At 50.7% G+C, this 27,140-nt stretch overlaps 1 protein-coding gene across 4 annotated transcripts in view; it reads right to left on the bottom strand.

Moving 5' to 3' along the window:
* Positions 1-925: 925 nt before the first annotated feature.
* The window catches only part of TGM2 (transglutaminase 2), an 86,883-nt gene continuing 60,668 nt past the window's right edge, over positions 926-27,140 (bottom strand). For all 4 annotated transcript variants that reach the window (XM_084854584.1, XM_084854586.1, XM_084854587.1 and 1 more), the window contains 8 exons: positions 23,381-23,558; positions 20,850-20,985; positions 18,195-18,298; positions 16,536-16,775; positions 15,861-16,130; positions 6,974-7,134; positions 6,100-6,236; positions 926-4,606 (listed from right to left, as the gene is read on the bottom strand). In XM_084854584.1, the coding sequence (XP_084710710.1) occupies positions 4,450-4,606; positions 6,100-6,236; positions 6,974-7,134; positions 15,861-16,130; positions 16,536-16,775; positions 18,195-18,298; positions 20,850-20,985; positions 23,381-23,558 (1,383 nt within the window). In that variant the 3' untranslated portion in view covers positions 926-4,449. The remainder of the gene's footprint in view (positions 4,607-6,099; positions 6,237-6,973; positions 7,135-15,860; positions 16,131-16,535; positions 16,776-18,194; positions 18,299-20,849; positions 20,986-23,380; positions 23,559-27,140) is intronic.

Below are 27,140 nucleotides of genomic sequence, written 5' to 3'. Positions count from 1 at the left end.
CCTCTTCTTGCCACTTTAACTCTTTGCATGGAGGAAACTGAAGCGGAACACAATGGGGTAATTTGATAGCTCATTATCTGCAATTAATTTGAAAATGGAACAAAGGGAAATTAGTGCAGGAGATGCCCTGGAGGGTCACGGCATCATGTAAAGAGCCCACAAACATCCATGAAGGGGCAATCTCAATTGCAGGATAAAAGCTCAGTGTGATGAAGCCCTGAGAGAGTTTGGAGGAGGAGATCCTTCTCCAGGATCAGGTGCACGCGTGCGCACACACACACACACACAATTTTCTATGCATCCCAGTGCACCTAGCTTCACTGTTGACTAAATGCTTGATTATCTTTAAGCTTCTCAGTGTTAATGTATGGTTCTATTTGAGCATTGAGCAGTGGGTTGGACTGGATGGTCTTACAGGCCCCTTCCAACCCTACTATTCTGTGATTCTATGATAATTCCCCTGATGTGTGATTTTAATTAATTTCACATTCTTCTTACACAAAGAGCTGCTTGGTGCAGTCTTCGACTCTCTCAGCTTTGGGGGGTATCAGCTTTTCCTAAGTGCCCAGAGTTCAACACCAAAAGATCCCTCATGTATGCGTGTAGTTTACACGGATATGACATACATCTTCATGTAAATGAAAGCGCACCCCACAGCAGAGTACTGCCCACAGCAGCACCTTCCAAGGGCTGCCACAGTGGATGCCACCTGCAGCTATTACACACAGAGCTGCCGACTGAATGCAGACGCGGCCAGCGCTTCTCCCATAGGGCCTGAAAGAAGAGACGGCTGTGTAGGGCCAGAGTTCAGAGCAATGGCCAAAGGTGAGAGGACTTCTGGGTGTAACCTTTGGCCCAGCACATCAGCAGCGGTGGGAGAGTCATTCATGGCACCACAATGGCTATGGAAAAGGCCCCAGCCATCTTGAAGGTGAAAAATAAACTCTTTATTCAGTGATTGCATTGTTAATTCCCATCAGTGTAACATCTGAAAACAGTACTGGCAAAAGAGTTTAGCTAGAAATAAAGCAAGCCAACAACCCTCTCTGCACATTCAAGATTATGGCAGAATATATATATTACATACACATACACACATTAGTATACTGCTCACTTTATTCAGCCCTTTCTCTCTCAAGCTGGCTTAATTTTTTTAAAGTCTTCCTTAGCAGTTTTCGACAGGATGGCCCAGGAGTTCCTCAGGACAAATGGGGAACTCTGAAACGGAAAGGGGAATCTCTGACTGTGTTTTGTGTGCAAAGGCCCATGTGTGAGTTTTGTGGCTCAGATCAGTAAAGAATGTGCTTCTGCTTTACCAAAGGAGGAGAGAGGGGGACCAAGGCGATACAAGCTGGAACATCGCCACCAGAGAGCACGAGAGCCCCCTCGCTTCTGCAATGCGGAGCACGCAGGCCCCCGCAGCCACCTCAGTGAACTGGACATCTGTTACTTTAGACAATGCAAGGCTAAAAGGAGGATAATGTGACCAACCCACCATCTCTTCTTCCTCCTCCTCAACCTTCATTTCTCTCCTAATAGTCAACCCTTTAGCAAAGCTGGGACCTTCCCATTTTTCCTTATCAACTCCTCCACTTCCCGTCTCTGCTCCACCTGTTTGTCTGTCCCCGCACTCTTGCCCCATCTTTGGTGTGTCCATACAGCAGCCTTCCCCATCCTAGTGCCCTCCTACTGAGTCAGACTACATCTTCCAATGGCCCCACAGCCTGGGGATGATGGGAATTGCAGTCCAACACCTCTGGAGGGTACCAGGTTTGGGAAGGCTGCCATAAGGGGCACCAACTTCTTTTTTTTCTGTAGATAAAAAACATCACCTGCAGACTTTTGGCCAGTCATACAGCTGTAAAAGGCACAAGAGCCCAAGTCTGTTACAAAAGGGGGGCCAGGGCCTCACAGCCCCCAGTGCTTCAGGAGGCTAATGGCCTTTGTCAGGTTTAACAGAAGTTGTCTCTGTGTTTTTGTCTCCTAGAAACGGCACTGGAGGGGGACCAAGAGCTGTTCCCTTGTTCTCAAGGTTTCCTGCGTTTTCCTGCGGAGCCCTTCATTTACAAACAGAGCTGGTTTCTTCAGCTAAATAATTAAAGCTAACCAAGGAAATGGTTTGAGTTGGAAGCTGTTAAACGAAAGCAGAGTGGCCATGGCAGGCATCCCTGGGCCCTCCAGCTTTGGCTCTGAGCTGCTCTCTGGCTCTGATGTCTGTGTTTTCTCACCGGCCACCCTTCCGCAGCCCCCCTGACTTTTGTTTTAGACATGAAACATTCTACCTGTCACAGTTTTTAGAGAAAGCACATCCTCAGAGAGCTTACACCCTGAGGCTCAAAAGCAGCCAGCTAAGAGGATGTCATTCATTACTTTAAAAACTATTTTTCAAGTCAATTTAAGGAACACTGAGGTCATCTGTTCTCCAGCCAACGGTTAATTTATTTTGTGCTTTTCCCTGGGCCCTCCTCTTTTTCTCCTTTGTGCTCAAGCTCGCGTCAGGGTCTGTACAAACCTTGAAGTGATGTAACCAGATTGAAAACCCTAGAGAGACTAACGGCCTATATGCTTCTCAGTTGTGATGGAATAGGGGGCTAGAGCGTTCGCAGCCCCCTCACAAAACGACGGTGCCCAGGGTCCCTCTGGGGAAGACACCAAAGCAGCTCAGTGGATACAAGACCAGCGTTTTTGTATCAACATATTCCAAAGCGTTCTGGGGAACTGCAATGTCTGTGTAGCACAGAACCACAGCAGCCCAAACATAGCAAGACCCCAGTTGTACGTTTTAGTGCATAGTCTTGTAATACGAGACATTTCTTTCACTTAAGGAATGTCTGGCACTCTTAACTATTAAAAGCATTTAAACAACCATTTGGGAAACAGTGAGGGGGGAAGCATCTGTGCTCCCCCACAATGCCAAATTCCCTTGCGGAGAGGCACAGAGCTACTTCAGAGGTTATGGCCTCCAGCTGGAGGCTGCCGAAAACCACTTCCAAGTGTTGACAACACCACATGGAGGCAATAATATTTGTAAATTCACTGAAATTTCCACAAGGATTGTCTCGATGATATTTTATGTTATTGAATTTATAAATGTATGAGTTTTCTTTTGGCCCAGATAGAGTGGCTAAGACCCAGTTTGCACATCAGCAGCAATGCGTGGGTGGTTGGGAATGCTGCCAGAGCCTCTGCGCCCGCTCACTTCCACTGCAATAAACCATCCAGGGACACCCTGTCCTTGGGTTGTTTATGGGACATCTGAATCCAAATCTCTGAGTTGTTTGGAGATGAACAACCTAGAGTTTGAACCCATGGTTAAACTGTGGGTTTGTCAATCGTGGGTTGTTGCTGATGTTCAAACAGCCTTATGATTTAAATGGTCAACAACTTAAAAACATTAAATCTTTAAAACAGCACCAACAGCAGAAACTGAGAGCAGAAGAAAACCTTTAAAAGAAAGTGTGGGGATAAGAGATTTAAGGCGCAATCCTATGCATGTTTAGCCAGAAAAGAGGCCTACAACTCCCAGCATTCCCCAGCTAGCCACGTGTTGTAGGACTTTTTCTGTTTAAACATACATAGGGTGGCACTCTTAAAATACTGAAAAGCTACATGGAACAAATACGTTTTAATAGCCCACCTAAAACTGATCAGAAATAGGGCCACTAAGACCATTTGAGAGGGCACTCCACAGCAGGGGTGCTGCCAGAGAGGAGGCCCTGCCCCGTGTTCCCACCCACTTAACCTCTGATATGAATCGCCTCCAAGATGGCGCCCACGTACTTCTGATGGCTGCTGGTGCTGCTGGCATCTAGATGGCTGTTTTGCATGATGTGCTAAGCAGCTCATGAATTTGTGGCCCCTGTGTGGAAGTGTTGCAGGGACACAATCATTTTAATGGGGCCATGGAAAACTGGAGAGTAAGGGCCACCCATTCCTGAAATGAATATTTCTAGGGAAGGTGAGTCACCTTAAGGCAGCCTTGCCAAGCCGGAGGGCACCAGGTTGAGGAAGGCTACATTAAGGTTACTGTTCCTCCTCAATAGCCCCATGGTATCTCCTGGCCTATACAGGCAATGGGCTGAGGTGGTAAAGTCCTGAGGTGGTAGAATGGACTGTACCACTTCAGCCAACATGAGGTGGGGGCATCACATTTTTTTATTGCTTCCCAATGCAAACCATTTCCCTGCACATAGAAAATTAGCCCATCGGGGAGTTTTTGAATGTTGCGGGGGGTGGGGAATGTGGATACTTGCAATATTACTATATTTGGGGTTACTTTACAAGGCCCTTGATTCAAAGGCACCCTTGGGTCTCCTTTGCTGCTGGAGTCATCCCTCTTGCTGAAGAGGAGGCTCTTTGCAGTGGGCTTAGGCAGTCGATGTAGGAGGCCCCCTGTCCCCCTTGTCAAACAGGGGGCTCATCGCCACCCTCTTCCTTCCATGGGGGGCTTCATTTGGGGAGGGGGGCGATGATGACATTCCGGTAGCCCTTCACCCCCTTCAACTTGTCGCTCTCAAAATCCACCACCAGCTTCCGCAGGCCCGACTGCCGCGGCACGAAGTCCACCCTCACTTTGGCTTCCTCGCCTGGCCCGACGGGGCCGTCGCTGGGGAGAGACGAGACAGCAGAGAGGTCAGCAGGGCTGCCCTTTGGCCCTCAGCAGCGGGGCCCTGGTCGCAAACCGCCTCCCCCCCTCCCCGTCAGCTGCCTCCTCCTGGGTGGCCATTAGCACTGAGGACATACGCCGTGCCTGTGCTGGTTACTGTCATTTATTGTGCATTGTGTGTGTTTTCTTCTCCTGTTAGTATCATGTTGCCTGCCCAGAGAACTGCAGTTATTGATAAATAAAGCGGAGGGCCCCCTTTGCCATGCAGTGCAATACCTAGTTGGGGCAAGGCTACAAAAAAGTGTGCCTGTGCATCATGCAAAGAAAGCACATATAGGCTGCCTTGATGACCATCTGGAGCAGGCCGGCCAGAGACCTCAAGAAAGCCCACAGGCAGGTGGGGCATGAAGGCACCCCCCCCCCCACTGGTGTATCCCAAGCATCTTGTAAGAGGGATGCCTTCCCTGTCATTCTCACAGCTAACAGGCATCCAAATAGCTCTGCTGAACCCATCTCATCCTATAGCCATAATTTCCTAACTGCTTAAAGCACTGGACTTATACATCTCAGGGTTCTTATGGACGATGTGCCTGTGGATCAGGACCTGCTGCACTTTTTGCTCCTGCAGCTTGAGCCCACCTTCCCTTTGCCTTGGCAGCCCACTTGACTGATGTACTGGCCAGCAAATCCAATGCTGATTCAGCCATCCGTCTGTCCGGCTCCTACTGCCAAAGCTCTGGGTGAGTTCCCCATCCATTTGAAAACAATTGTTTTAAACAGCCACAGGTACATCTTGCCCTCCATTCAATGTAGATCCGGCCCCCTTTAATTCATGTTGTTAATGTTGGAAAAAACACTTTGGGGAGTGGGGGGAGTGGGTGAGTGACCTCAGTGGTTCCTCCCCAGTCAACACTCTGCACAGGTGGTTTGGACAGCTAATGAGAAGGATGGATTTCCCAAGCTCAGTCCAGAACAGAGGAAGCTGCCATAGAGCTGGTCAGGCTACGGGCCCTTCAAGCTCAGTGCTGTCTACAGGGCAGTGACTCCCTGGGGCTCCAGATGGGCCTTTCCCTACCTGGAGATCTCTCAGACTGAAGCTGGGACCTTCTACTTGCAAAGCAGGTGCCCCACCACTGAGGTGTGGTCCCTCAGCTGACCCACGAGTGATGAGTGCGCTCCTTCAGTGGGCTCTCTGCTAAAATTCTGTACATCCGGAAGCACCTTCAGTGATCCTTTATTGCAGCCCTCTGCAGAAACAGAGCTTTTATCCCCAGATCATAGATGGGAAGCTGAAGCTACAGCTACGTGTGAGTGGGCCAATGCACCTGATCCGTGCCTTTAAAAGGGGGGGGAGCATGGAGCCCCCTCGCATGGGAAGTGCGTTACCCGGGCCCATGTCATAACTGAATCAGGCTTCCATGGCCCTGGCTCGTGTCTTGTGTGGAAACGCTCTATCTACCATCAGCATTTAGAAGCCAAGAGGAAACACCTACAGCTCCTGGACCTTCTGTCCTTCCGTGAGACCGGCACCTTCCATGGTGAAGACACAGCCATTCAGCGGGGTTGGGAGGGGGTTGGTCAGCGTGAGCTCTGCCACCAGCTTGCGTTTCTGAATCGGCTCCCCCAAGACCTGCGTTTTAAAAGAAGGAGAAAAGTTGCCATCCGCGAGCACCAGCCGTGATGTGGCCACGCATGTGCTGCAATGCTGCGTCACACCGCGAGCTGCAGGGGGCCTGGCATGCGCCTCTTGCACCCTGTTGTGGCTGGGGCAAGTGGGTGCCACTGCCTCTTGGAGAGCCCTGAGACCGCGTCACCCAGGCCTGTCTCAAGGGAAAGGGGCTGGACCCACCTGCCCTGGGGCCCTAATGATTCCTGCGATCTAGAGCAAGCTCTTCCCATGAGGGATGGTCTACTCATGAGCAAAGCAAGGAAACCAGGCTGTGGCTGTGGCTGGACAGCTACATATAAGAAGGAGGAAGGAGGAAGGGCTGAAGGTGGGTAGGAAGGAAGGAACTGCCCGCCCTGTCTTTCCTGCCCGGCTGCCCTGGAAAGACTGCCCTGTGTCATCAGGGGCCTCTGAGGCTTGGTGCTGTGTGAGGAGAGGCAGCCAGGACAACATGCCTGGAGTGCAGAAGGGGGTCCGAAGGGGCCCAGGCCCACTGGCAAGAGGCCCAGCGGAGTAACTGGGGAGGCCTGTGCTCTCCATGACTCCTTGGCCCTGGCAATGAAGCAGGAGGTGGTTACGTCACACCACCGGGGAACCAAGTTCGGCTACCTCTGTAGTTGGATCTCCCTTTCAGTCCTGCACAGGCCTGGCAACAGCAGCCACTTCCCAGAAGCTCCAGGGATTGTCCAAGGCTGCCTTACCCTGACTTTGATGTCCGGGTTTTTGACAATGATGTTTCTGACGCCGAGGACCATCTCTTTGGTCTCATGTTTCATAAGGAGAGCCACCACCTTGATCATATTGTCCTGTGTCAGGCAGTCGCCATACTTCTCGTAGAGGATGCGCAAGGGGACGACCTTCTCTAGATAGACAGCCAGAAGAGAAACAACACAAGGTTCGCCAAAGTCAGAATCAAGGCGCCTTTTGGCTCTCTGGGTTTAAAGTTTCCACAGCGCCATGTAAAATAGCATCAGAGGTCCCTTCGGGCAAGGGGATGGCATCTTTGGCACATACCCAGCTTAGTACTATGGAAGGCATGGTGTGTGTGTGTGTGTGAAATTCAATTAGGCAGCCAAGAAACCACAACAGCAGAAAGCATTCTGGGCTGTGCATTACATCCAAGAACCAGCCCCTCCCTATGAGGCGTGATGCATGTGTAGCTGCTGCAGAGAACACCAGACTCCCCTCCCCCTCCTGAACACCTAGTCAAGGAAGATGCACTGTGAGGTGATAGCATCATGCTCAGTGTTCTCCTGTCCCTGCCCAACCACACTGGCTGCACTTGCAGGACGTAGGAGGACTCTGAGCTCAAGGCCTTCATGTCGCAAGTCTCCTTTGACCAGAAGTTATCTGGGCAGGGACATGGCTGTGAAGCTGCTACTCTGAGTAGCAGCCACACATCCATCCTAATGTTTAGTTCAGACCTTGGTGCAACAGGTATCTGGGTGCCCTTAATCCATGCCGACTGCCACACAAGAGCTAAAAGCCTGCAGTGGCCAAGCATAAACCAGCTATCCTAGGAAGCACTGAGCTTGGCTCACATCTCACCTCTGCTAAAATTTGCAGTTTCCTTTGGGGCCCTGGTCTTGTCTTTTTAAGATCTCTTTCCCAGGTTCTGCCAAATATGGCGGGGCCTCTTCAGTTGAAGCACACTTAATGCAGCTGGGTCAAGCTAAGGTTGTTCTTGTAAAAGGTTTCTGCTGTACCTAAAATGCTAGAGTGCAGTCAGAAATAGCCCAGTGGACGAGTGCATCACATTGGATCAAAATGAATTGGATTCCTTCCCAGGCTCCCAGCTGTGGGGGGAAAAAAATTCACTACTATATGAGAAGATGCACAGCACAAGAGGGAGGGAGGGAGGGAGAGACAGAGAAAGTTTGCCTTCTCTGTTTTAGTTTCCATTGTTTGCTTCTTCAGCTTTCTGTCTAATACCTTTGTTCAGACTTGCACTGAAAATGGAAGCTCTAAAGCCTTGGGATATTAACAGGAAATACTGTTAAGTGCTTTCAAACATGGAGGTGGCATTGTGAAAATTAAAAGACGCTCCGACTCTCCCTCTGTGAGCTGAGTGCTGAAAGGAATTTCTGCATGGGTGCAAATCCAGCGGTTCGTGAAGGGGAGAAGGCCATTCTAGTCTGTCTTTGCCGGTGTGTTGTGCCTGAGCAGTGGTATCAATGTTGCAATCCCCGAAGCTCCAGACCATATCTCTGTTCTCGCAGAAGTTGCCAAGGGTGATGCCCTTCACTGAATGGTCTAGAAGACCACTCTTGGGAGTGAAGAAAGCACCAGCAGGTGTAGCCAAGAGCAGCAATTCTCCCACAGCCCAGTCCCATATGGCCGTCAGGAAGGGAGTGGCAATGAGCTCATCGCCCACGTCGGCTCAGTGCTGTTGATGTTGTGTATCCTGATTGTGTGCAAGGCGCGTCGAAAGGAACTGAAACACGCTTGGACAGACAGTGGATCTGCTCAGGCTCCGAGAAACAACACAAAGAAAAACAACACAAAAGCATTTTAGCATTAACTAGGAGCAACAGACACATGGAAGAAGAATCAAGGCTGAGAGGGTAGCCAAGATCTCTGCCTTACAGGGATAAAACCAGCCAGCCTGGACCAGTGCGAAGGGCCACCTGGCTGGGCCTGCGTAGATATTTAGGGCAGGATGCCACAGCTGGATGGGGACAAAGGTTGCCAATCAACTGCTCCCGCCCCAATGTGTTTCCAGAGCGGACCATGGGGCGAACCAATTTTTACCTCCAACAAGTCTTACGCTGTTGTGGTCTCCAAAGGACAGAAGTGCTCGCTGGTCTGAACTTGGCCCCCAGCAAGACACATTCTGCTGAAACAGAAGCCAAGGTGACCCTGATTCCTGTGGCTTCTCCGGAGCACCTGTGGCAAAGCAGCCATCAGAGGGATCTCCCTGGGCACCAGCTGCTGTTCGCAGCTCTGCCCACATACGTGCAGCTCAAGTGGGTTTCTGCCAACCAGCCACAGTCCTCCTGCCTCAACCCTCTTTGCTGCCCACTCCGGGATACAGGACGGCAGCCTGTGGCTTGCCTCGGCCCGCTCTTGTGTTCCTCCCAAATGGCAGTCGACCTCTGTGCCGTCCAACAAAGGGCGCCTTCCCCCATGAGGCTCCGGTTGCGTCGTGCCTCTCTCACCATGTCTGAGCCTTGTCATTAGGGGGAAGAGGCAAGGCCTTTGTCATGCGACCCATCCCCCTGGCCAGTGTGGGCTTGACAGTCCCATCACAAGGCTGACAGAAGGAGAAAAGACGCCTTTGGTGCCAGAGAGGGCGGAAGGCCTGCGGGGCTCCTGTCCTGCTCTCTGGGCTTCCCACTGGGGCATCTAGCTACCCGCTGCAGCGGCAGAACGCTGGACGAGGTGGGCCATTGGTCTGATCCAGCCTCAGGGCCTGCCTTGGGCCTTGCCACTCCTTGCCTGCTTCATCCCTTGCCTCTGCAAGCTTCCCTTCATGGCCCGTAGCCGCTGCCTGCTGCCCTCCTCCTTGCAGGACACAGCAGCGCAGCTGGCATCCTCCCCATGCAGGGAGGAAAGGAGAATGCACCCCCACCCCCCGGCTCATGCTGGAGTGACTCAGGGCAGGTCCGGGGTGCTCTGGTTTGGGCAACCAGCTCGGCTGTTTCAATGTCCCGACTTGTGGGGTGTTTCAGCCGACACTGATCCATGTGGCTCGAAGGGACTGGAGTGGGACTGGCCCAGACTGGGGCAGTCATCAGTCCCCATATGGAGGCTGGTGGTGCAAAAGTGCCTGTTTCTGCCTGGGACACTTCTCACCCTCCTGCATGGCCCAGGCGGAGCCCAGGCGGCCCCTGTCCTGACACGCCCTCAGTGTGATTGTGGAGTGACAATCCTGGCTACAGCCCAAAGTAAACAGCAGCACCCATTTGGGCTGGGAACAAAGCCTCGATGAAGCTCCCAGCTCCACCGCCAGGTCAGGCCGGAAGGTCTGATCATCTCTGCGGCTTTGCCTCCGGAGGTGCTCTCCCCCACTGCCAATGTATGGAATTCGAGAAGAACCTGGCTCCATCCGCCACACAATGCGAGCACATTGTGTGTCTGAACCAGCCCCCAGGTGCTCTTACACAAACGAGCTGAATCGCCTAACCACTGCTGGCTCAGGAGGAGCTGTGACGGACAGGAAACCATCTGCTCCCTTCCACTTCCACTTCACGGAGCAGGATGTGAATTCAGGCCCTCAGTGCCCAACTCCACAGCCTGGGAGCTGGGAGCTCTCCCCCAAAGGGAGGGAGCCAGCATTAGAGCAAGCCGCAAGCATGCACCAGCAAACTATCGGCATGCTCAAGAGCTTGGAAGGGGCCGCAGCACAGTGGCTCTGCACACAGGAGGTCCCATTTTTAGTCCCCAGGAGCATCTCCAGGAAGGGGGCTGGGAGAGAATCCTGCCTGAAACCCAGCAGGGAGAGCCGTTGCTGCCAGCCAGTGTCGACAGCACTGCGCTAGATGCACCAAAGGTCCGACTCAGTGCAAGGCAGTGTCCTGCGTTCCTGCGTAAACAAAGCAATCTGAGCAGGATCTACAGATTCACGTCTTCACCGATTCACACACTGCAGCCTGGCAGTGGGCTGAAGGGCCCCCATCCGCCTGCCTGCCTTCTTTGCAGGGCTCAATGGCAAAGAGGAATGGGAGCAAGGCGCGCTTTCAGCGACTCCAGCTGCCTTGTTCTTAGCGCATGGGAAGCACTCCATCCCAGTGCTCCTTTGCCGCCCACTGGGACAGCTGAGCATCCCACTACAAGTTGTTCCCTAAGACGGTCTGCTATAGGTCAGGAGTGGGCAACTTTCAGCCCTCCAGATGTTTTGGCCTACTGCCCCCATCAGCCCCAGCCAGCGGTGTGCTAGACAGACACTGAGCAAAAGAGACACACGCCTTGGCCATGCGAGACAGATAAAGCAGGCTGGTGGAACAGAGGAGGTCGGGGATGGCCAAATCCGCTCTGAGAACTGAGCAGGGATACTTGGTTGGCAGGGAGGCCTTTTGGAGATGCGGAGGGGGTGGGCTTTGCATAACAGAGGCAGATACAGACACATGGCGCAGCCAGGGCACTTCTCCCCCATCTTTCCTCCCTCCTAGGCCACTCTCAAAACTCTCCACTTTGAAGCTCTGTCCGTGACCTTTTCCCACCCCAAACCCTGCTCCTAACTCCAACATCCATCCCGCCCAGAGGCCCACTCATTTGCGACACCCCCCCCGAAATTCCCCAATTGGATTATAATGGTGTCCATTCCCCCTTTCTGCCTCCTCCCCCTTCCACATTTGGACAGACACACAGGCTCACTCAGAAGTTATACGCTGTATAATAGACAGTGCATAATGTATTTTCTGTTAAGCATTATTTCACATATACTGCTAGGATCACTAGTAACAGGAGTGATGCCATCAGCCATCAAGGAGGCAGTGATAGGACCACTCTTAAAGAAGCCCTCCTTGGATCCCCAAGTTCTGAACAACTTTTGCCCAGTCTCAAATCTGCCTTTTTGGGGCAAAGTGACTGAGCGGGTGGTGGTGATGCAGTTGAAGGCACACTTGGAAGAAGCCGATTATCTGGATCAATTTCAGTCGGGCTTCAGACCTGGGCATGGGACAGAAACGGCCTTGGTCGCCTTGGTGGATGATATGAGGAGGGCTCTGGATAGGGGCGAATGCTCCTTCCTTGTTCTCCTCGACCTCTCCATGGCTGTTGATACCGTTGACCACAGTATCCTCCTGGACTGCCTGGAGGGGCTGGGCATTGGATACACCGTATTGCGGTGGTTCCGGTCCTTCCTCTCCGGTAGGTACCAGAGGGTAGCACTGGGAGAGGAGGTTTTGGACCCATGGCCGCTCACTTGTGGGGTGCCACAGGGTTCCATCCTCTCCCTGATGCTATTTAACATCTATGTGAAGCTGCTGGGGGCTATCATCAGGAGGTTTGGGGTGCGGTGTCATCAATATGCGGATGATACGCAGCTCTACCTCTCGTTCAAATCTTCACCAGGGTTGGCCGTAGAATCCCTGTCCAAATGTCTGGAGACAGTGAGTGGCTGGATGGGGAGGAACAAGCTGAAGCTGAACCCTGACAAGACCGAGGTACCTTTGGTGGGAGACAAGAGGAGGCTGAGGGATGTTGACCTGGTATTGAATGGGGTACGGCTACCCTTGAAAGACCAGGTCCGCAGCCTGGGGGTCATTTTGGACTCCCAGCTGTCCATGGAGGCTCAGGTGTCAGCTGTGAGCCAGACAGCGCTGTAGCAACCCCATCTGATACGGCGGCTGCGCCCCTTCCTTCCCAACCATCTGCTCCCATTGGTAGTACATGCCCTGGTCTCCTCTTGTCTAGACTACTGTAATGTGCTCTACGTGGGGTTACCCTTGAAGACAGTTTGGAAGCTGCAGCTGGTATAGAACGCGGCATCTTGCCTGATTAAAGGCAGCCACCAGTGAGATCACATCACTCCAGTGCTGAAGGAGTTGCACTGGTTACCAGTTGTTTTCCAGGCCAAATCCAAGGTGTTGGTTTTGACTTTTAAAACCCTATATGGTTCCGGCCCAGCCTATCTGAAGGAGCGCCTCCAGCATCACCAGACAGGCCGCTTAACAAGATCAGCCTTGGATGGCCTTCTCTCTGTCCCATCAGCCAGGACAGCTAGACTGGTGAGGACGAGGGAGAAGGCCTTCTCTGTGGTGGCCCCCACTCTGTGGAACTGCCTCCCTAGGGAACTCCACCATGCCCCCTCTTTAAAGAGCTTCCTCTGTGCATTAAAAACGTGGTTGAAGGCAGGCATTTGGGGTGGGTTAGGGTATTTTTAGAAATATGGTGTTTTTACTGTAGAATTTTATTTTTTTAACATCGCCCAGAGTGGCTGGGTGACCAGCCAGATGGGCGATTAATAAAGTCAATAAATAAATAAATAATAAACAGCTGTGATAGTTATGCGCTTTTGTTAACCTGATAAATGCCAGTTCTTCTTTAAACACTTTTAAATAAACTGCTTAATATTTTGTCTATTTTAATCTTTCACAATTCCTATTTTTCTTTTAAAATCTTTGTTTTCACTGTCTTGGTTCCTCTAATAACTAATTTCAGCAGTGGTCACTGACTCAAAGCTAAAAGATCCCCTACACGTGTTCAGGGCTCAGGCATGTCTAAGTGGTCACATGCGTGTCAGTTAACAAAGGAGACACAAGTATCATTTCCCTCAATTCTGTGCAGACATGAGCATATCTCAAATCACCTCCAGTTTTATCCCACTGTGTGTTCATTTTTGCACAAAATCTGAAAACCAGGAAACAATCCATTGTGATTTTACTTCAAATCATCTTTGAATAAATGACTCAAAACCAAGCAAATTTGAATATGTTCCTTTGTACTGAATGATTTGTCCTGCTCTTGCTAGCCATGGGGGAGAGCCCCGGACCCTCCTCTCTATGGCCACTGGAGATCCAAGCTCCAATGTTGCCCGTCCACACATTTTCAAGTTTGCTTTTGCAGCCATAAGGCCTAGAGACTTGATTTTTTAAAAGGAAAGAAACTTGAGTTTCGGTATTTGCACAGTGTGTGAGCACATAAACATGGAACGCGCATAGCCTGAGCATTCCCGTATCTTAACACTTGAGTCATATGAACACATGATGCTGCCTTGTGCTAAACCCAAGCACTGGTCCATCTAGCCCAGTCTTCTAGATGCTAGGGGAGGGCAAAAGGACGTTTTCCAGATGTGTTGGACTTCAGCTCCCAGTATTCCCAACCATTGGCCACACTTATGGGAGTTGAAGTCCAAAACATCTGGAGACCTATCTTCTGCCCACCCCTGGTCTACTCCAGTAACTTACTGCCAGTAACTAAGCTTTAGGAGAGGCATTTTAACTTTTCAGAATGGGGGAAATCTGCACAAAAGTTGGGAAGCCACCCAATTATCGGCAGCCATGGGGAAGTGATGGAGCCATCTGGCAAACCCCTGGTGGCCTGGATTTGGCCCCTGGGTGGCCTCTGGTTCAGTACCCCGGTCTACTCTGACTGGCAGCAGATGTCTCGGGTTTCAGGCAGGAGGCTTTTCCAGTCGTGCTACTTGAGATCCAGTTTAACTGGACATGCCAAGAACTGGTCCTGCAGGCAAAGTATGGGCTACCCTGTGCTGCTCTTGCAGAGAAGGCCTCTTCCTCCTCCATCTCCACTCTGGCAATCCACACAGAGGCAAGGATGCCATGGGGAGCTCGCCCAGGAGACTCCAGAGATACAGATGACACAGCAGCTGCTCCACATCTGTGCTGAAGGGGAAGGTCTTGATGCTCTGCTACAATACTTTCCATCTACCACCATTAAAGCATAACAAGAATGCTAAACAATGAGGAGTGGAACTGGGGCAGAGAGTGTGGTTAGCCCTGGAGGCAGCACACCGGCTGATGGAGAACAGCTGGAGTACACGGGGAGATCATCTGATGCAGGGGAGATGTGGAGCGGGGGCAAGAAAGGCAGGGAGACCTGCGGGGCAGAGCTGTGTCTCAAGCCGCCAGAGTGGCGCGGCCTGGAGATGAGCTGGTGAGGGGGCAAAGGCCGTCCTGCTCTGCTCCACACGCTGCTTGTGGGTTTGCCAGGCATCACAGGACGTGGCTGAAGGGGGGCAGGTCTGGCCTCCTTGCACCTCCTAAGTTAGTGGCAGGAGAGATGAAGTTTGGTCATGGGACTGGGCCACTAGTCCGTAATATGACTTTGGCAAATGCATAGCTGCGCGCCAGCAGCACCCGAAGCATTTTCGAGGGCAGAAGGGCACACGAGCAGAAATGCCACAGTCCGTGCCCAGAGAGGGAGCTTCTCATGTGCTTGCCCAAAGGAAGAACTGCAGGAGGAACAACATGGCCCACAGTTTCCCCTGCCAAGATCAAACTCCTCTGCAAGCAGTCCGCAGTGCTCCTCTCCACACAGCCTCTGGGCCCGGGCGGGCCATGCAAAAGCACTCTGCAGCTGGTGGCTGCATGCAAGACTGGAAGGGCCCACAAACAGACCCACCCACAGAAACATTCGACTAGGCTGCAGCCGGATGTGCTTATCAGGGCCCTGCCATGCAGCAGGGTGAAGTGACCTGCTTAGATGGGGCCACAGGGGTGTCGGCGGGAGAGGGGTCTGGAACGGATGCCTGAGTTTTGCAGTGAGGGTAGGCCTGAGCAGGGGAGGACTTGTCTTCTGCTTCAGCCAGCAGAATGTCTTGGGCTGGTGCTATATCTAGAAACCAGGTGAAATTTTGGGTGCTTCCAGATTATTATTATGCAATTGCCCTGCCTCACTGACAGAATTTTACAGGAGGACCAAACATCATCATCTTCCTCTTGGGGAGATATGTGACACTTCGGAAAATGAACCAAAGCTCAGCTCTGCTTTACACTGAAACTGAAGCATGATGCCTGTCCAAGTCTCTGAGCCAAAGTGGCCCTGAATCAGGTTCGGAATGGAAACTTTTTTCTGTGCAGTCTTACCAGGAAATACTGAGGCAGGTGAACTGACGGTCTGACCCAGTATAAGGCAGCTTTACATGCAATATAATACTGTAAGAACATATCTAGTGTCTGCCTTTACCTGCATAAGGATCCAAATGGACGTTGAGCAGATCTTTGCACCCACACTCTGGTCCTAGGGTTCCGTTGTAGCTGACTGTGCGGGCACCAAACATCAGGCGGCACCGATGCTCAGTGGGCGTGTTGTTGTTGATGATGGCAAAGACATCAAAGTCACATCCGTTGTTCATCCCCTCGGAAGCTCTGATCTTGATTTTCAAGCCTTCCTCTGCTGGCGGATACTTCTTCTGGTGCTTGGCCTTTTCAAACACAGCCCTCTCTTCCTCTGAGTCTGCCAAAAGGAAACAGTAGCTACAGTCACTCTTGTGTGGCACCAGCCATGTGCTGCACGGAACACAGAATGTTACATGTCCCCTTGGCCAGAGGGCCTAGAGCCCAGCTTCTCCACAGCACCTTTGTCCTCTTCTCCAAGCCACCAGATGCCTGCCTCTGGGCTCGTTGAATTCTTTATTAGTTATGATGACAAGCCTACTCCCAGTGCTTAATTTCTAAAGGAACTCTGGCATGCTTAGGAGCGTTCTTTTCTTTAAAATAGGGAAGTAGAGAGGAATGGCTGTTGACATGAATCCTTACCATTTCTGAATGTTTGGATAACGACTCTCATGTACAGAATTTGGGAACTCCCTAAACCTTGCATGTGCCCTGCCTCCCCCGCCAGCTCAAGATGCTCTGGTACCTTCACGGTGCTTGTAGTTGTGGGTGATGTCTTCCTTCATGTCCCTGCCCACACTTTTGGTAGTGATGTTCTTGCCCACAATGGTGGAGTATACGGTCTTCCTCCGCGACATGTCACTCTGGAGCATCAAATACGCCACGTCTGCATTGACCTCGGCAAAGACAAACTTCACATCGTACTTCAGCTTCAAGTCTCCTTCCTTGACGGCCTTGACTGGAGTCGGCCCACAGCAGTAGACTCCTGGGGAGTGAAAGGTGCTGTCAGCATGTAGCCTGACCACATGCTGGGGGAATTAGGGATTAAGGGGTCTCAGGAGACATTTAATTCAACCTCCAGCACCGAGGCCAAAAATAACCTCCTATATATAATATCTGCATATTCAGGCTCCATAGATGAAGATTCTGCACCTTGTCAACCTAAGAGGCTGCCTCATTCTGAGGCAACCATTTGCCCAACTAGCCCTGGATGATCCCCTCTGGCAGTGGCTCTCTGCGGTGTTCGCAGCAGCCCTTCCCAAAAAGGCCTTTTAAAGGCCTTTTAGCTGAAAGGCCTTGAGAACCTTTCAGCTAAAGACTGAACCTGGAATCTCCTTGCAAGCAAAGGACACGGTACAGCCTCTCCCAAAATGTCACTCGGAAGAATTTTCTTAACATTCAAGCAGCGTTTATATTGTTATGGCTTCTCTCTCTCTCCCTGAAGGCTCTGGACCGGTGACTCTGGCAGCTCTCGGACCGCAGCAGTAGGAAACACCTGCCCTACTTCCTGCTCTCCACCAACCCATTCTGGAACTGAAGGCGGCGGGAGGCTGCTTGCTTCTGAGGGACCTCAGCTCGGTGGAGCGTGCGGGCTGCGGGCAGAAGGCTCCGGGCTCAGTCCCCAGCATCTCCAGGGGATGGGGGAAACCTCTGCCTGTGATGGTGGATCGCTGCCGCCAGGCGGAAACTTAGAATAGACAATACTGGACCACATGGACCAGTGTTCCGACTCGGTGTATGGAAGCTTCCATTGTCCCAGGGCCTTTCTTGCCCTTTTCACAGTGCTGGAAACAGAGCTGGTCCAGAGCACTCAAATGCACTCCAGTGTGTGATTGTGAGATGGCAGAAAGACCCCCAGAGATGGACGCTGGCCCTGATGGATGGTGAGAAAGGGTTTCCGAGGGCAGCCAATGAACTTGTCCTCTGAGCCACATCACACTGGCTGCCTATTAGCTACCAAGCCATGATCAAGGTTGTTATTATCATACAAAGCCCTAAACAAATTGGGATCAGGATTTCCAGCAGATCGCCTTCCCTTATATATACCCAGCTGACCTTTAAGACTGCCAGAGGAGGCTTTGCTGGTCATTCCAACTCCGACAGGATGCCGGAAAGCCCTCCCCGACACAGGTCAGGATGCGGGAAGTGTGTCATCTTTCAAATGCCTCCTGAAAACACCCTTGCTCCCCAGGCTGCCCCTGGCGTGGAATTCACTGTACTTCGTCATGATGCGCCATCTGACTGCTCCTTCTATTGCTATTATTGTAATTGAATTGTTTTTAATATTGTATTTTAAATGTGATTTTAATATGTGAACTGCTTGGAGACTATATTAAGCAGAATAGAAGTATTGCTAATACATAAGTAAAATAAATGATAGCAACCTAGTGCTGGGCATAGCTACCTTCACTTTTCTCCTGGGGAGTTGGATCCAAAGCCTGCCAGCCATCATATCCGTCTGAAAGGTCTGGACGGGTCATCCAAGATTCCACCCAGCAGTGATAATTCCTGCAGCGATCATGGAAAGGAGGAGAGAAGGGGCAGGGGGTAGAGTGAGTTGGAAAGCCTGATAAGAGCTGCCTCTCTTGAGGGCTGTCACATTCTGGAAGGGTTTCACCTCCATCCAGCTGATAAATGTCCAACCACTAGACATGGAATGCTCCCCTAGGTGCTTTCTGATAAAAGCCAGAGTTTGCTGGACAGGGGAACCTTCCCTGTATAAGAGATTTGACAGTGAGGAAACACCTTGGCTGTAGAGCACTCTTGCTCTCCTAGTATCTCACTTGTCACTTCAAAAAGAGAGAAATTCTTTGATTGCAGAGTTGGAAGAAGGCTGGGGAGGGATGCTGGGAAGGCAAATGTAGTGATTGCTGCCCACAGTGGTTAGTCAGGACAGCAGCCTTAATTTGATGCTGCAACGGAAGGTAGTAAAAGGAACTAATTTCTCAGCAGCCCACCCCATAAGCCATTAATCACGAGCACACTTCATGTGAGGTTTTCACATACTAGTCAGATGGGAACAAATGATATACAAGCACACCATCCCTTTTCATAATTTCCCTTCACAAAATCTTTACTGCATGGATCTTGCAGGCATTCAGTGCACCTCCCTTGTTGCTTCAGTTCCCTGCTTCTCAGGGTGGTTAGGCAGGCAATTCCTAGGGATTTTGTAGAAGTCTCAATTCCTTCACATTGCAGGGCAGAGTTAGGGTCACCCTACCAATTGCTGGAGACCGTTATTGCAGCTTAGTTTTGAATTTTCTTGTTTTAGGGTGCTTAAATCGCCGTAATTGATGTCTTCACTCTGTATTTAACAGCCCCCCCCCCCATGGGCACACTTTTTTTAACCACTGGAGAAGTCTGTGAGTCAGACAAACACTAAAGCCACACGTGCAAACTGTACTTGGGTATTTCTAGGTGATGGTGCAATCCTTGCCCTTACACTGGCGTATTTTCCCCTACCACCCCATTACTCTCTTCCAGGACTTCCATGATGCTCCACCCCTTCCCTCTTCCTCCGATCTTCCTCTCCCCTGTTTTCTCTCTCAGTCACAATGGCTACTTTCCTCCCATTGCTAAGCAGGAAAAAAAAAATTCAGCTGCCCTTGGAAAACTCTCCAAGTGGGTTGTTGCTTCCTTAAGAACTTCATGCTTTAAAAAGAGAGAGGGTGCTCTGTATACAAACAACATGTTTCAGTTGAAAATCAACCATTTGGGGACTCTGTGGTACAAGAGAGTCCAAAGAAACTGTCAAGTTTCTAGCTCTCTACCATCTATGGTTTAGGCTGCACATTAACTTAAAATGGCACCAGATAGGAACACTCTATCAGGTGCACACAATTTCATAAATGTTCTGTCCGCCAGAAACTATTCATCAGCTGCTTGTTTGTATTTCTATCCTGCCCTTCCATTGTAAAACATCGCTCGGGGCAGCTATGCTATTAAAGAACGTGCGGAAATAGGTGCCTGACTGACCCCAGGATGATTAACTTGCTGTTCAAACACAGGAGATTAGACTGATCATTTTACATTGATCTCCGTCAGCTTATAACCGGCCCCACTTCATCTGTGGCCAGGGCTACGCAATTGAAGGAAGCCAAGTAGTCAGTCACTTGGAGAAGCAATATTTTAATGGTGCCCCTGGAGCAGTGCGCGTCTGAGGGATGCACTTCAAAATCCCTTGCAACAGAGCACCACAATTGCCTGGAACAGCATATGGACATATGAAGCAGCCCAGAACAAAGCCAGAACCTTGATCTGTCCGGCCAGGACTGGCAAGTCTGACGGGCCGCGCCTCTCCAAGTTCTCAGGCAGAGAAGGGTTCTTCCCAGCCTGGCTACTTGAGATCCCCCCATCCTTTTTAAGATGAAGGTGCCAGAGACTGAGCCTGCAACTGTGACCTCACAAAGTCTGTGCTCTACCAGTGAATTGTGGCCCCTCAAGAAAATTTACTGCCCTCTATGGGGTTCATCACACGAGGCTGAAATCCTGCATCCTTACCAGGCTTTCTGCTTCTGGATTCTTTGTGGGATTAAGATCGGCTCCTTTACACAGGCGGACATGTGCTTTGAATTGAGGACTTCCTTTCTTGGCGAGTTCTATATGTTTCTATATGTTTCATTTTACAGCCACTAGATGGTGCTGTGATTATAGCACAACACCGTCATTACACACAGTGAATATATTGGATTAACATCCATTACTGCATTATCTCTGATCTTTTTACAATCGGAATAAAGGCCATAAACTGTGGGAGGAGCCCTGGAAGTTGACGATGTCCTGTAAAGGACCCACAAACTTCTGTGAGCAACCAATCTCTATCGCATGATAAGCCCTGTGTGAAGAAGCTCACTGATTCAAAGCCCCAGGGGCCAGGTGTTGATTTTCTGCTAGCTGCACCTGCAGGAACACTAAAGTTCCTCCAAGGACAGAGCATGAGATTTGAACCCACAACCTCACAGTTGCAAAGGTAATCAGACTCAAAGATCTAAAATGCTGTGCGTGCGTGTGTTCTGGGTAAAATGTGCTAGGCCACCCTGACCATCACCCGTCCACTCACCATATGAGTTCACGGTTTCCCTTCTGCAGCTTCCCGTTCTCATCTAAATATTGCTCTATGATCAAGTTGCCATTGGTATCATGGGCAGAGTTGTAGTTGGTGACCACGCGGGTGGGGATTCCCAGGCACCTGAGCACTGTGGAGGGAGGGAGGGAGGGAGGGAGGGAGGGCGGGAGGGAGGGAGGGAGGACAGAGGTGAAAGACAGGAAGCTGGCTCACAACTGCTGCATCTGGCTCTGGCAACCTCCAAAGATCCAAGAGGAGAGATTTGCTCCCCCACCCCACAACTTAAAAACCGCTCTCACAATGAATGTAAACCGAAGGAAATCAAGGCAAATCTACTAAGCGTTGCATTCATTCGAGTCCTGTTCTTAAATATATGGTAAAAGCAAAAGCACCACATTGGAACAAGATGTTTCCTTCCCAAAGGAAGGGTCCTAAACCTGGGTTTGCCACCAATGTGTGAAGGGTTGGTGGGGGGAGATTTGCAGGAGAGAATCAGGGAAGCAATTGCATAAGCCAGGGTTCCCAGATATGATTTTCTGGCAAGAGGGGAAATTGGTACACTAATAGAATCTGCAGGAAGAGAAGAGTTCAGTACCATACCCCCACTGCTTCTCCCCTATGAATCCCCCCACCCCCACCACTTGGCATATTACTGGCAAAATCAGAGTTGGGAGTCCTTTGGTAGCTGCCAATGGAGAATCCAGACAGCCACATTGCCAAACTGTGGCATTCCAGGGTTTTCCATGTTGCCCTCCTATCTTTTTTCAGACTTGATTCATGGTGATTTTTTTTAAAAGCACATTAAGGGTGTCTGTTCCAGATTAAACAATTCGTATGGAAGCAAGCAACCCTATTGTGGAAGCAACTCTGCTTATTTTACTTATTAGTAAAGTCCAGTCTACACATCTACAACATAGCTGGCAGGCAAAGCAGCTCTGGTCTTGTAGTGGCAGGGCCTTAGATCACAGTTCAGGTTAAGCAGAGCTGTTCAGCATAGATCAAAATAAATTTACTTACTTACTTACAACTATTTTGGGGCCTTTAAGGGCAAAGCTGGACATATAATAAATGAATGATTGAAACCCTTATATTCTGCCCTTAAAGTATCAAATATTCCTTGATGTTCTTCATGTCGAATGCTAATTGAATTATTTTGCTTTCGAAAATAATATTCCCACACTGTATTCCTTGTTTGTTCATGGCATTTCCTTATCGCCTGGGCCTGCAGCATTGGCCCAGCAAGGCAGACTAATCAGAGAGCCCACAAGGGAGTGTTAAAATCGTGTTTGCAGTTTCCTGCCAAGTGGGAAGAGCTGAGAGCAGACAGGGAGAGATTCCACTCCCCTCACTCTGACCCGCTGGCTAGATTACATTCAGGACCTCAAGACAAAGAGCTGCCCAGCAGTTGTGGAGCACGCCTCTTATTTTGAAAATCCGCCATCGGATCTATGCCTTGGCACACAATCCTGCAGGGTCCCACTGGAATGAACTGGGACTGCACAAGACCAGTGTTCAGAGACACCAGGGGAAAATGAACAGTAACGTATGTACTTGAACGGAATCATTTCCACCCTGTCCCTCCTGTGCCAACCTCCCTAAGCCCCATCACATTCATAACTGGGAACACTGGGAGGTGGTTCAGACTGGGAACATATAGATCTACATTTCTGCAAGAACATTGGAAGTAGGAGAACTGTCTAGCGATCCACCCACCATTCAGCAGATCCAGACACTCTGAGCTACTGAACCCTCCCTAGTTTGCTTTATCTTCCATGGATAACAGCATAACAGGGAGGCTGGAATATAAGGGGGCATCAGGGATGGGACAGATGGACCTCCCAGATCAAGGAGTTCCATTACAACTGAGGTCCTGCCACGGAGAAGGCCCTTTGGCATGTTCCCAGCAGCAACTGTGAGTCAGACATGCAAAAGGACTTCCCCTAGTTGCTCTCAGTGGGGTGGACAGGGTCGTATAGGAGGAGACGGCCCCTGGGCCCAGACCCTAGGGAATGAGGTTGTGGAGTGGACTGCTTAACTCCGTCCTGTCTGGTCACAGCTCCTTCACAACCCCCAGAGCTGCTTTTTTCTGCTCTGGTGAAAAAACAGCCTTGGAAACCGCTGAGTAGCAGGTACTGGGGAATACAGGCGGGAGGCTGCTGTTGCGCTCTGTCCTGCTGGTGGGCTTCCCGGTGCCCACTGCAGGAACAGAATGCTGGACTCGATGAGCCTTTGGTCTGACCCAGCAGGGCTCTTCTGATGTTCCGACCAATAAAAATCGTAAAGAATCACAGAGCTCCATGTAAGGCAGCCTTCCCCAACCGGCTGCCCTCCAGGTGTGTTGGAGTGCAAGTCCCATCATTTGCAGGCAGCATGGGAATTATGGGACTTGCAGTCCAAAACATCTGGAGGCCCCAGCTTGGGGAAGGCTGATGTATGGTGTAATTTTGAGCCATCCACTCCTGTAGGGGAGAATTGCACAGGGAGCCAAGGAGGTGGCACGCTGATAGCTACTGTGGATTTCTCACCTGTGCAGGCCACGGCTGCAAAGACCCAGCACTGCCCATATCGGACCGGCTGGCATCCATACTTCTGCCACCTCTGGAGGATGTCCACACTCCCGCTCCAAGCCATGGGGCTCACTCCGTCACCATACTGGTCGTCCCAGCGTCCAAACAGGATGCCTTTGTCATCGTTACAGTTCACCTGCACCCCAAGAAACAAGAGGAGACGGCATTGCTTATTCATTTTTATTTAAAATATTTCTTGGCCGCCTTTCAGGGCAGAAGCCCTCCCAAGATGGCTTACAACAATAAAATACATAAAAACATTTAAAATATTAAAAGCGATAAAAACATAAAAACAACAATGAAAGCCAACAATAAAACCAGCAACAATGTTAACAGCAGTAACAGCAAAAATAGCAGTCATATCACAAGAAGGCCAAGGTAAAATAATGTTTTCAAGGCCTTCTTAAAAGTCTGCAGTGATGGAGCATGGCAGACCTCCGATGGCAGCTTGTTCCAGAGGTGTGGGGCCACTGCAGAGAAGGCCCTCTCACGTGTGTTCACCCACCTGACTGCTCTCATTGGTGGGCAAAGGAGAAGGGCCTCGCTTTCTGATCTTAAAGGGTGGGCAGGCCGATATGGGTGAAGTTGGTCCTTCAAGTAACTTGGTCCCAAACCGTTTAACGCTTTAAAGGTCAAAACCAGCACTTTGAATTGCGCTCAGAAACACACCAGTGACCAGTGCAGCTGGCACAATACAGGCATTACGTGATCAAATCGCCTCGCCCCCATCAATACTCAGCCGGCTGCATTCTGCATGAGCTGGAGTTTCCAAATCGTCTTCAAAGGCAGCCCCACGTGTAGTGAATTACAGTAGTCCAGCCTGGGTGTGACCAGTGTGTGGATAACTGAGGCAAGGTCCAGCCTCTCCAGATAGGGCCGCAGTTGGCGTACCAGCCTAAGCTGGTAAAAAGCACTCCTGGACACCGCCGCCACATGGACTTCCCCAGTGAGCTCAGAGTCCGGGAGGGCTCCCAGGCTGTGCACTTGGAATTTCTGGGGAGCGCAACCCCATCTCAGGCCAGTTGTGAACCTCCATCCGAAGCAGTTGGTTTCCCAGCCCACAGTACCTCTGCCTTGTCTGGATTAAGCATCAGCTTGTTCACCCTCATCCACCCCAAAACAGCCTCCAGACACAGGTTCAAGAGTTCCACAGCCTCCCTGAGATGCACAGATGGAAACAAGAGGCAGAGCAGAGTATCATCTGCCTGCTGATGATGCTTCAGCCCAAACCTCCGGATGACACCCCCCCCCGGGTTTTCATGGAGATGTTAGCCAATGATGGGGGTGGCTGGAGCTGCAGTTCAGCAACACCTGGAAGGCCATGCGGTCCTCGCCTCCGATTTGTGGCATGGATGGCTTGGCGACTTGACTGCCAGAGCCGCCGCTTGGCGGCTTCCCAGCCTTTGCCCTTTCTTGCCGTTCTGAATAGTGGAGGTGCCTCTTCCGAGGCTGAGTGACGGGCAGTGAAAGCATTCAGCTCAGCTAGGCTGGGTTTGGGGCCCGCCCCCTTGGAATGGATCTATTTTTTATTTATTTATTTATTTATTACATTTATATCCCGCCTTTTTTCCTCCAAGGAACTCAAGGTGGCGTACATAATCCTCCTCCTCCTCCATTTTATCCTCACAACAACAACCCTGTGAGATAGGTTGGGCTGAGAGTATGTGAGTGGCCCAAAGTCACCCAGTGAGCTTCCATGGCCGAGTGGGGACTAGAACCCAGATCTCCCGACTCCCAGTCCAGCACTCTAGCCACTACACCATACTGGCTCTCAAATAAATCTAAATAATCAGTTTCATCCAATAATCAGTGCATGCTCCAGCACACGCTCAAGAATGGCAAATTTGACACAGGGTGGTAATTATCTGGAACCATCAGATCTAATTTTGGTTTCCTCAACAAGGGCCTCACCACAGCTTCTTTCAAAGCTGTGGGGACCTCGCTGTCCCTCAAGGAGGCATTTACCACCTCAAAGGTCTAGCCAACCCAGCTCTGGCAGATTTCACAAGCCTGGATGGACAAGGATCTAAAGGGCAAGTAGTAGGCTCAGTTCTCCAAGCAGTTTGTCACATCCTCAGGTTACATAAACTGAAAGGCATCCATAACTTTGCTAGATGGAGCACCAGCCCCGTCCATATCAGACTCTGTCAAAGCAATGGCATCCAAGGCAGCACGAATGCGAGCAATTTTATCTGCAAAGTGTCTGGCAACTTGTTCACAGCGAGCCTTTGGGGGTTCCAGTTGCTGTGTTCCAAGGCCTACCCCCAAGAGGCCCTTAACTGCACGAAAGAGCTCTGCTGGACGACTCTGAGCAGATGCAATGTGGCGGAGAAGTACCATTTCTTCATCGCCATCACCGCCACAGAATAAGATCGCAAGTGGATTCTTACCTGTGTTGATCGTATTCATTCCGAGTCTTCCTCCATTTGCGCTCTAATTGTTGACACAGTCGTTTCATCGCTCTCAGCTCCTCAGAATACCAAGGAGCTGACACGGTTCTACGACTAGGTCAAAGATGTTTGGGAGCATCATATCAATAGCCTGGGCCATCTCCTAATTCCAAGCACTGACCAGGACCTCAGCAGGACCGCCAGCTAAGCCTGCAGGAAAATCCCCAAGAGACCTCAAAAATCCATCTAGATTCATCAGTCTTTAGAGGCAGACCATCAAATTTGGTCCCCCACCCCTGCAGAGGTTACAGGTGGCCTGAAGGTCAAAACAGTCAGATCTGTCCATGCCAAAGGAGTCACCACTGGCTCCCCCACCCGCAGATCATTTTCTCCCAATCCTGCAAAGAAAACCAGGTCCAAAGTGTGTCCTGCCACATGTGTTGGGCAAGATATTATTTGAGACAGGCCCATGGTTGACATGGCGGCCATGAAATCCTGAGCCGCTCCTGATAAAGCCTCGGCATGAACATTAAAGTCCCCCAAGACCATAAGCTTTGGGGTTCTCAACATCATGCTTGAGACAACCTCAGTCAGCTCAGGCAGGGAGGCTGTTGGGCAGCGGGGTGGGCGGTACACCAACAGAATCCCGGTCCTGTCTCGGGTGCCCAGCACCAGGTACAGACACTCAAAACTGGCTGACTGTTGGATGGGGAATCTGGCCAGGGGGATGGAGTCCCTATAGACCAAGGCTACCCCCCCGCCCCTCTAGTAGAGCTTGGTGCTGCACAAGAAACCCTGGCGGACTGAGGTCATCGCCTTCCACCACCATAACACCCTCTGCCCAGCATTGTATCTATAGTGGCATGGCTCAGAGCCAAAGTGTCCATTTACTCAGATGTGATGGACTTTTCTAACATTTCAGAGGTCAAAATGGGTCACATCCCAGTATTAAGTTTCAAAATTTGAGGGTCAAAGAAATCTTCAGCCTTGTTGATATAGTGCAGAAAGAGAAATGTGGAAATTTCCTTAAGTTTTCCTAACATATACAAGTTGCAGAATTCAAGTGTCCTTGGCACAGAATTTTAATTTAATTTAAATTTTTCGTGCCGAGAACACCTGGTCCTGAGTACAGGGCAGCTTAGCTTTGAGTGGTGGTGCACCAAGGTGTGAAGAGAGCTCTCTCCTGAGGTAGAGACCGTGAGAGCCTCTTTAGGGCCAGCAGGTGAACAGAAGGCTCGAGACAGGAGCCCCCCCCCCCCTGCTGGCGCTGCTTCCCCTTAGGGATGCTGGAGAAATTCCAGACAGACTAAAATGAGCTTGGATGTCTA

This window comes from Heloderma suspectum, chromosome 4 (genome assembly GCF_057233095.1).
Source record: "Heloderma suspectum isolate Gila_16-S chromosome 4, 16-S_ref, whole genome shotgun sequence".
NCBI classification, from domain to species: domain Eukaryota; kingdom Metazoa; phylum Chordata; class Lepidosauria; order Squamata; family Helodermatidae; genus Heloderma; species Heloderma suspectum.
Note: the sequence above shows the minus strand (reverse complement) of the source record. Positions and strands in the feature narration are given on the sequence as shown.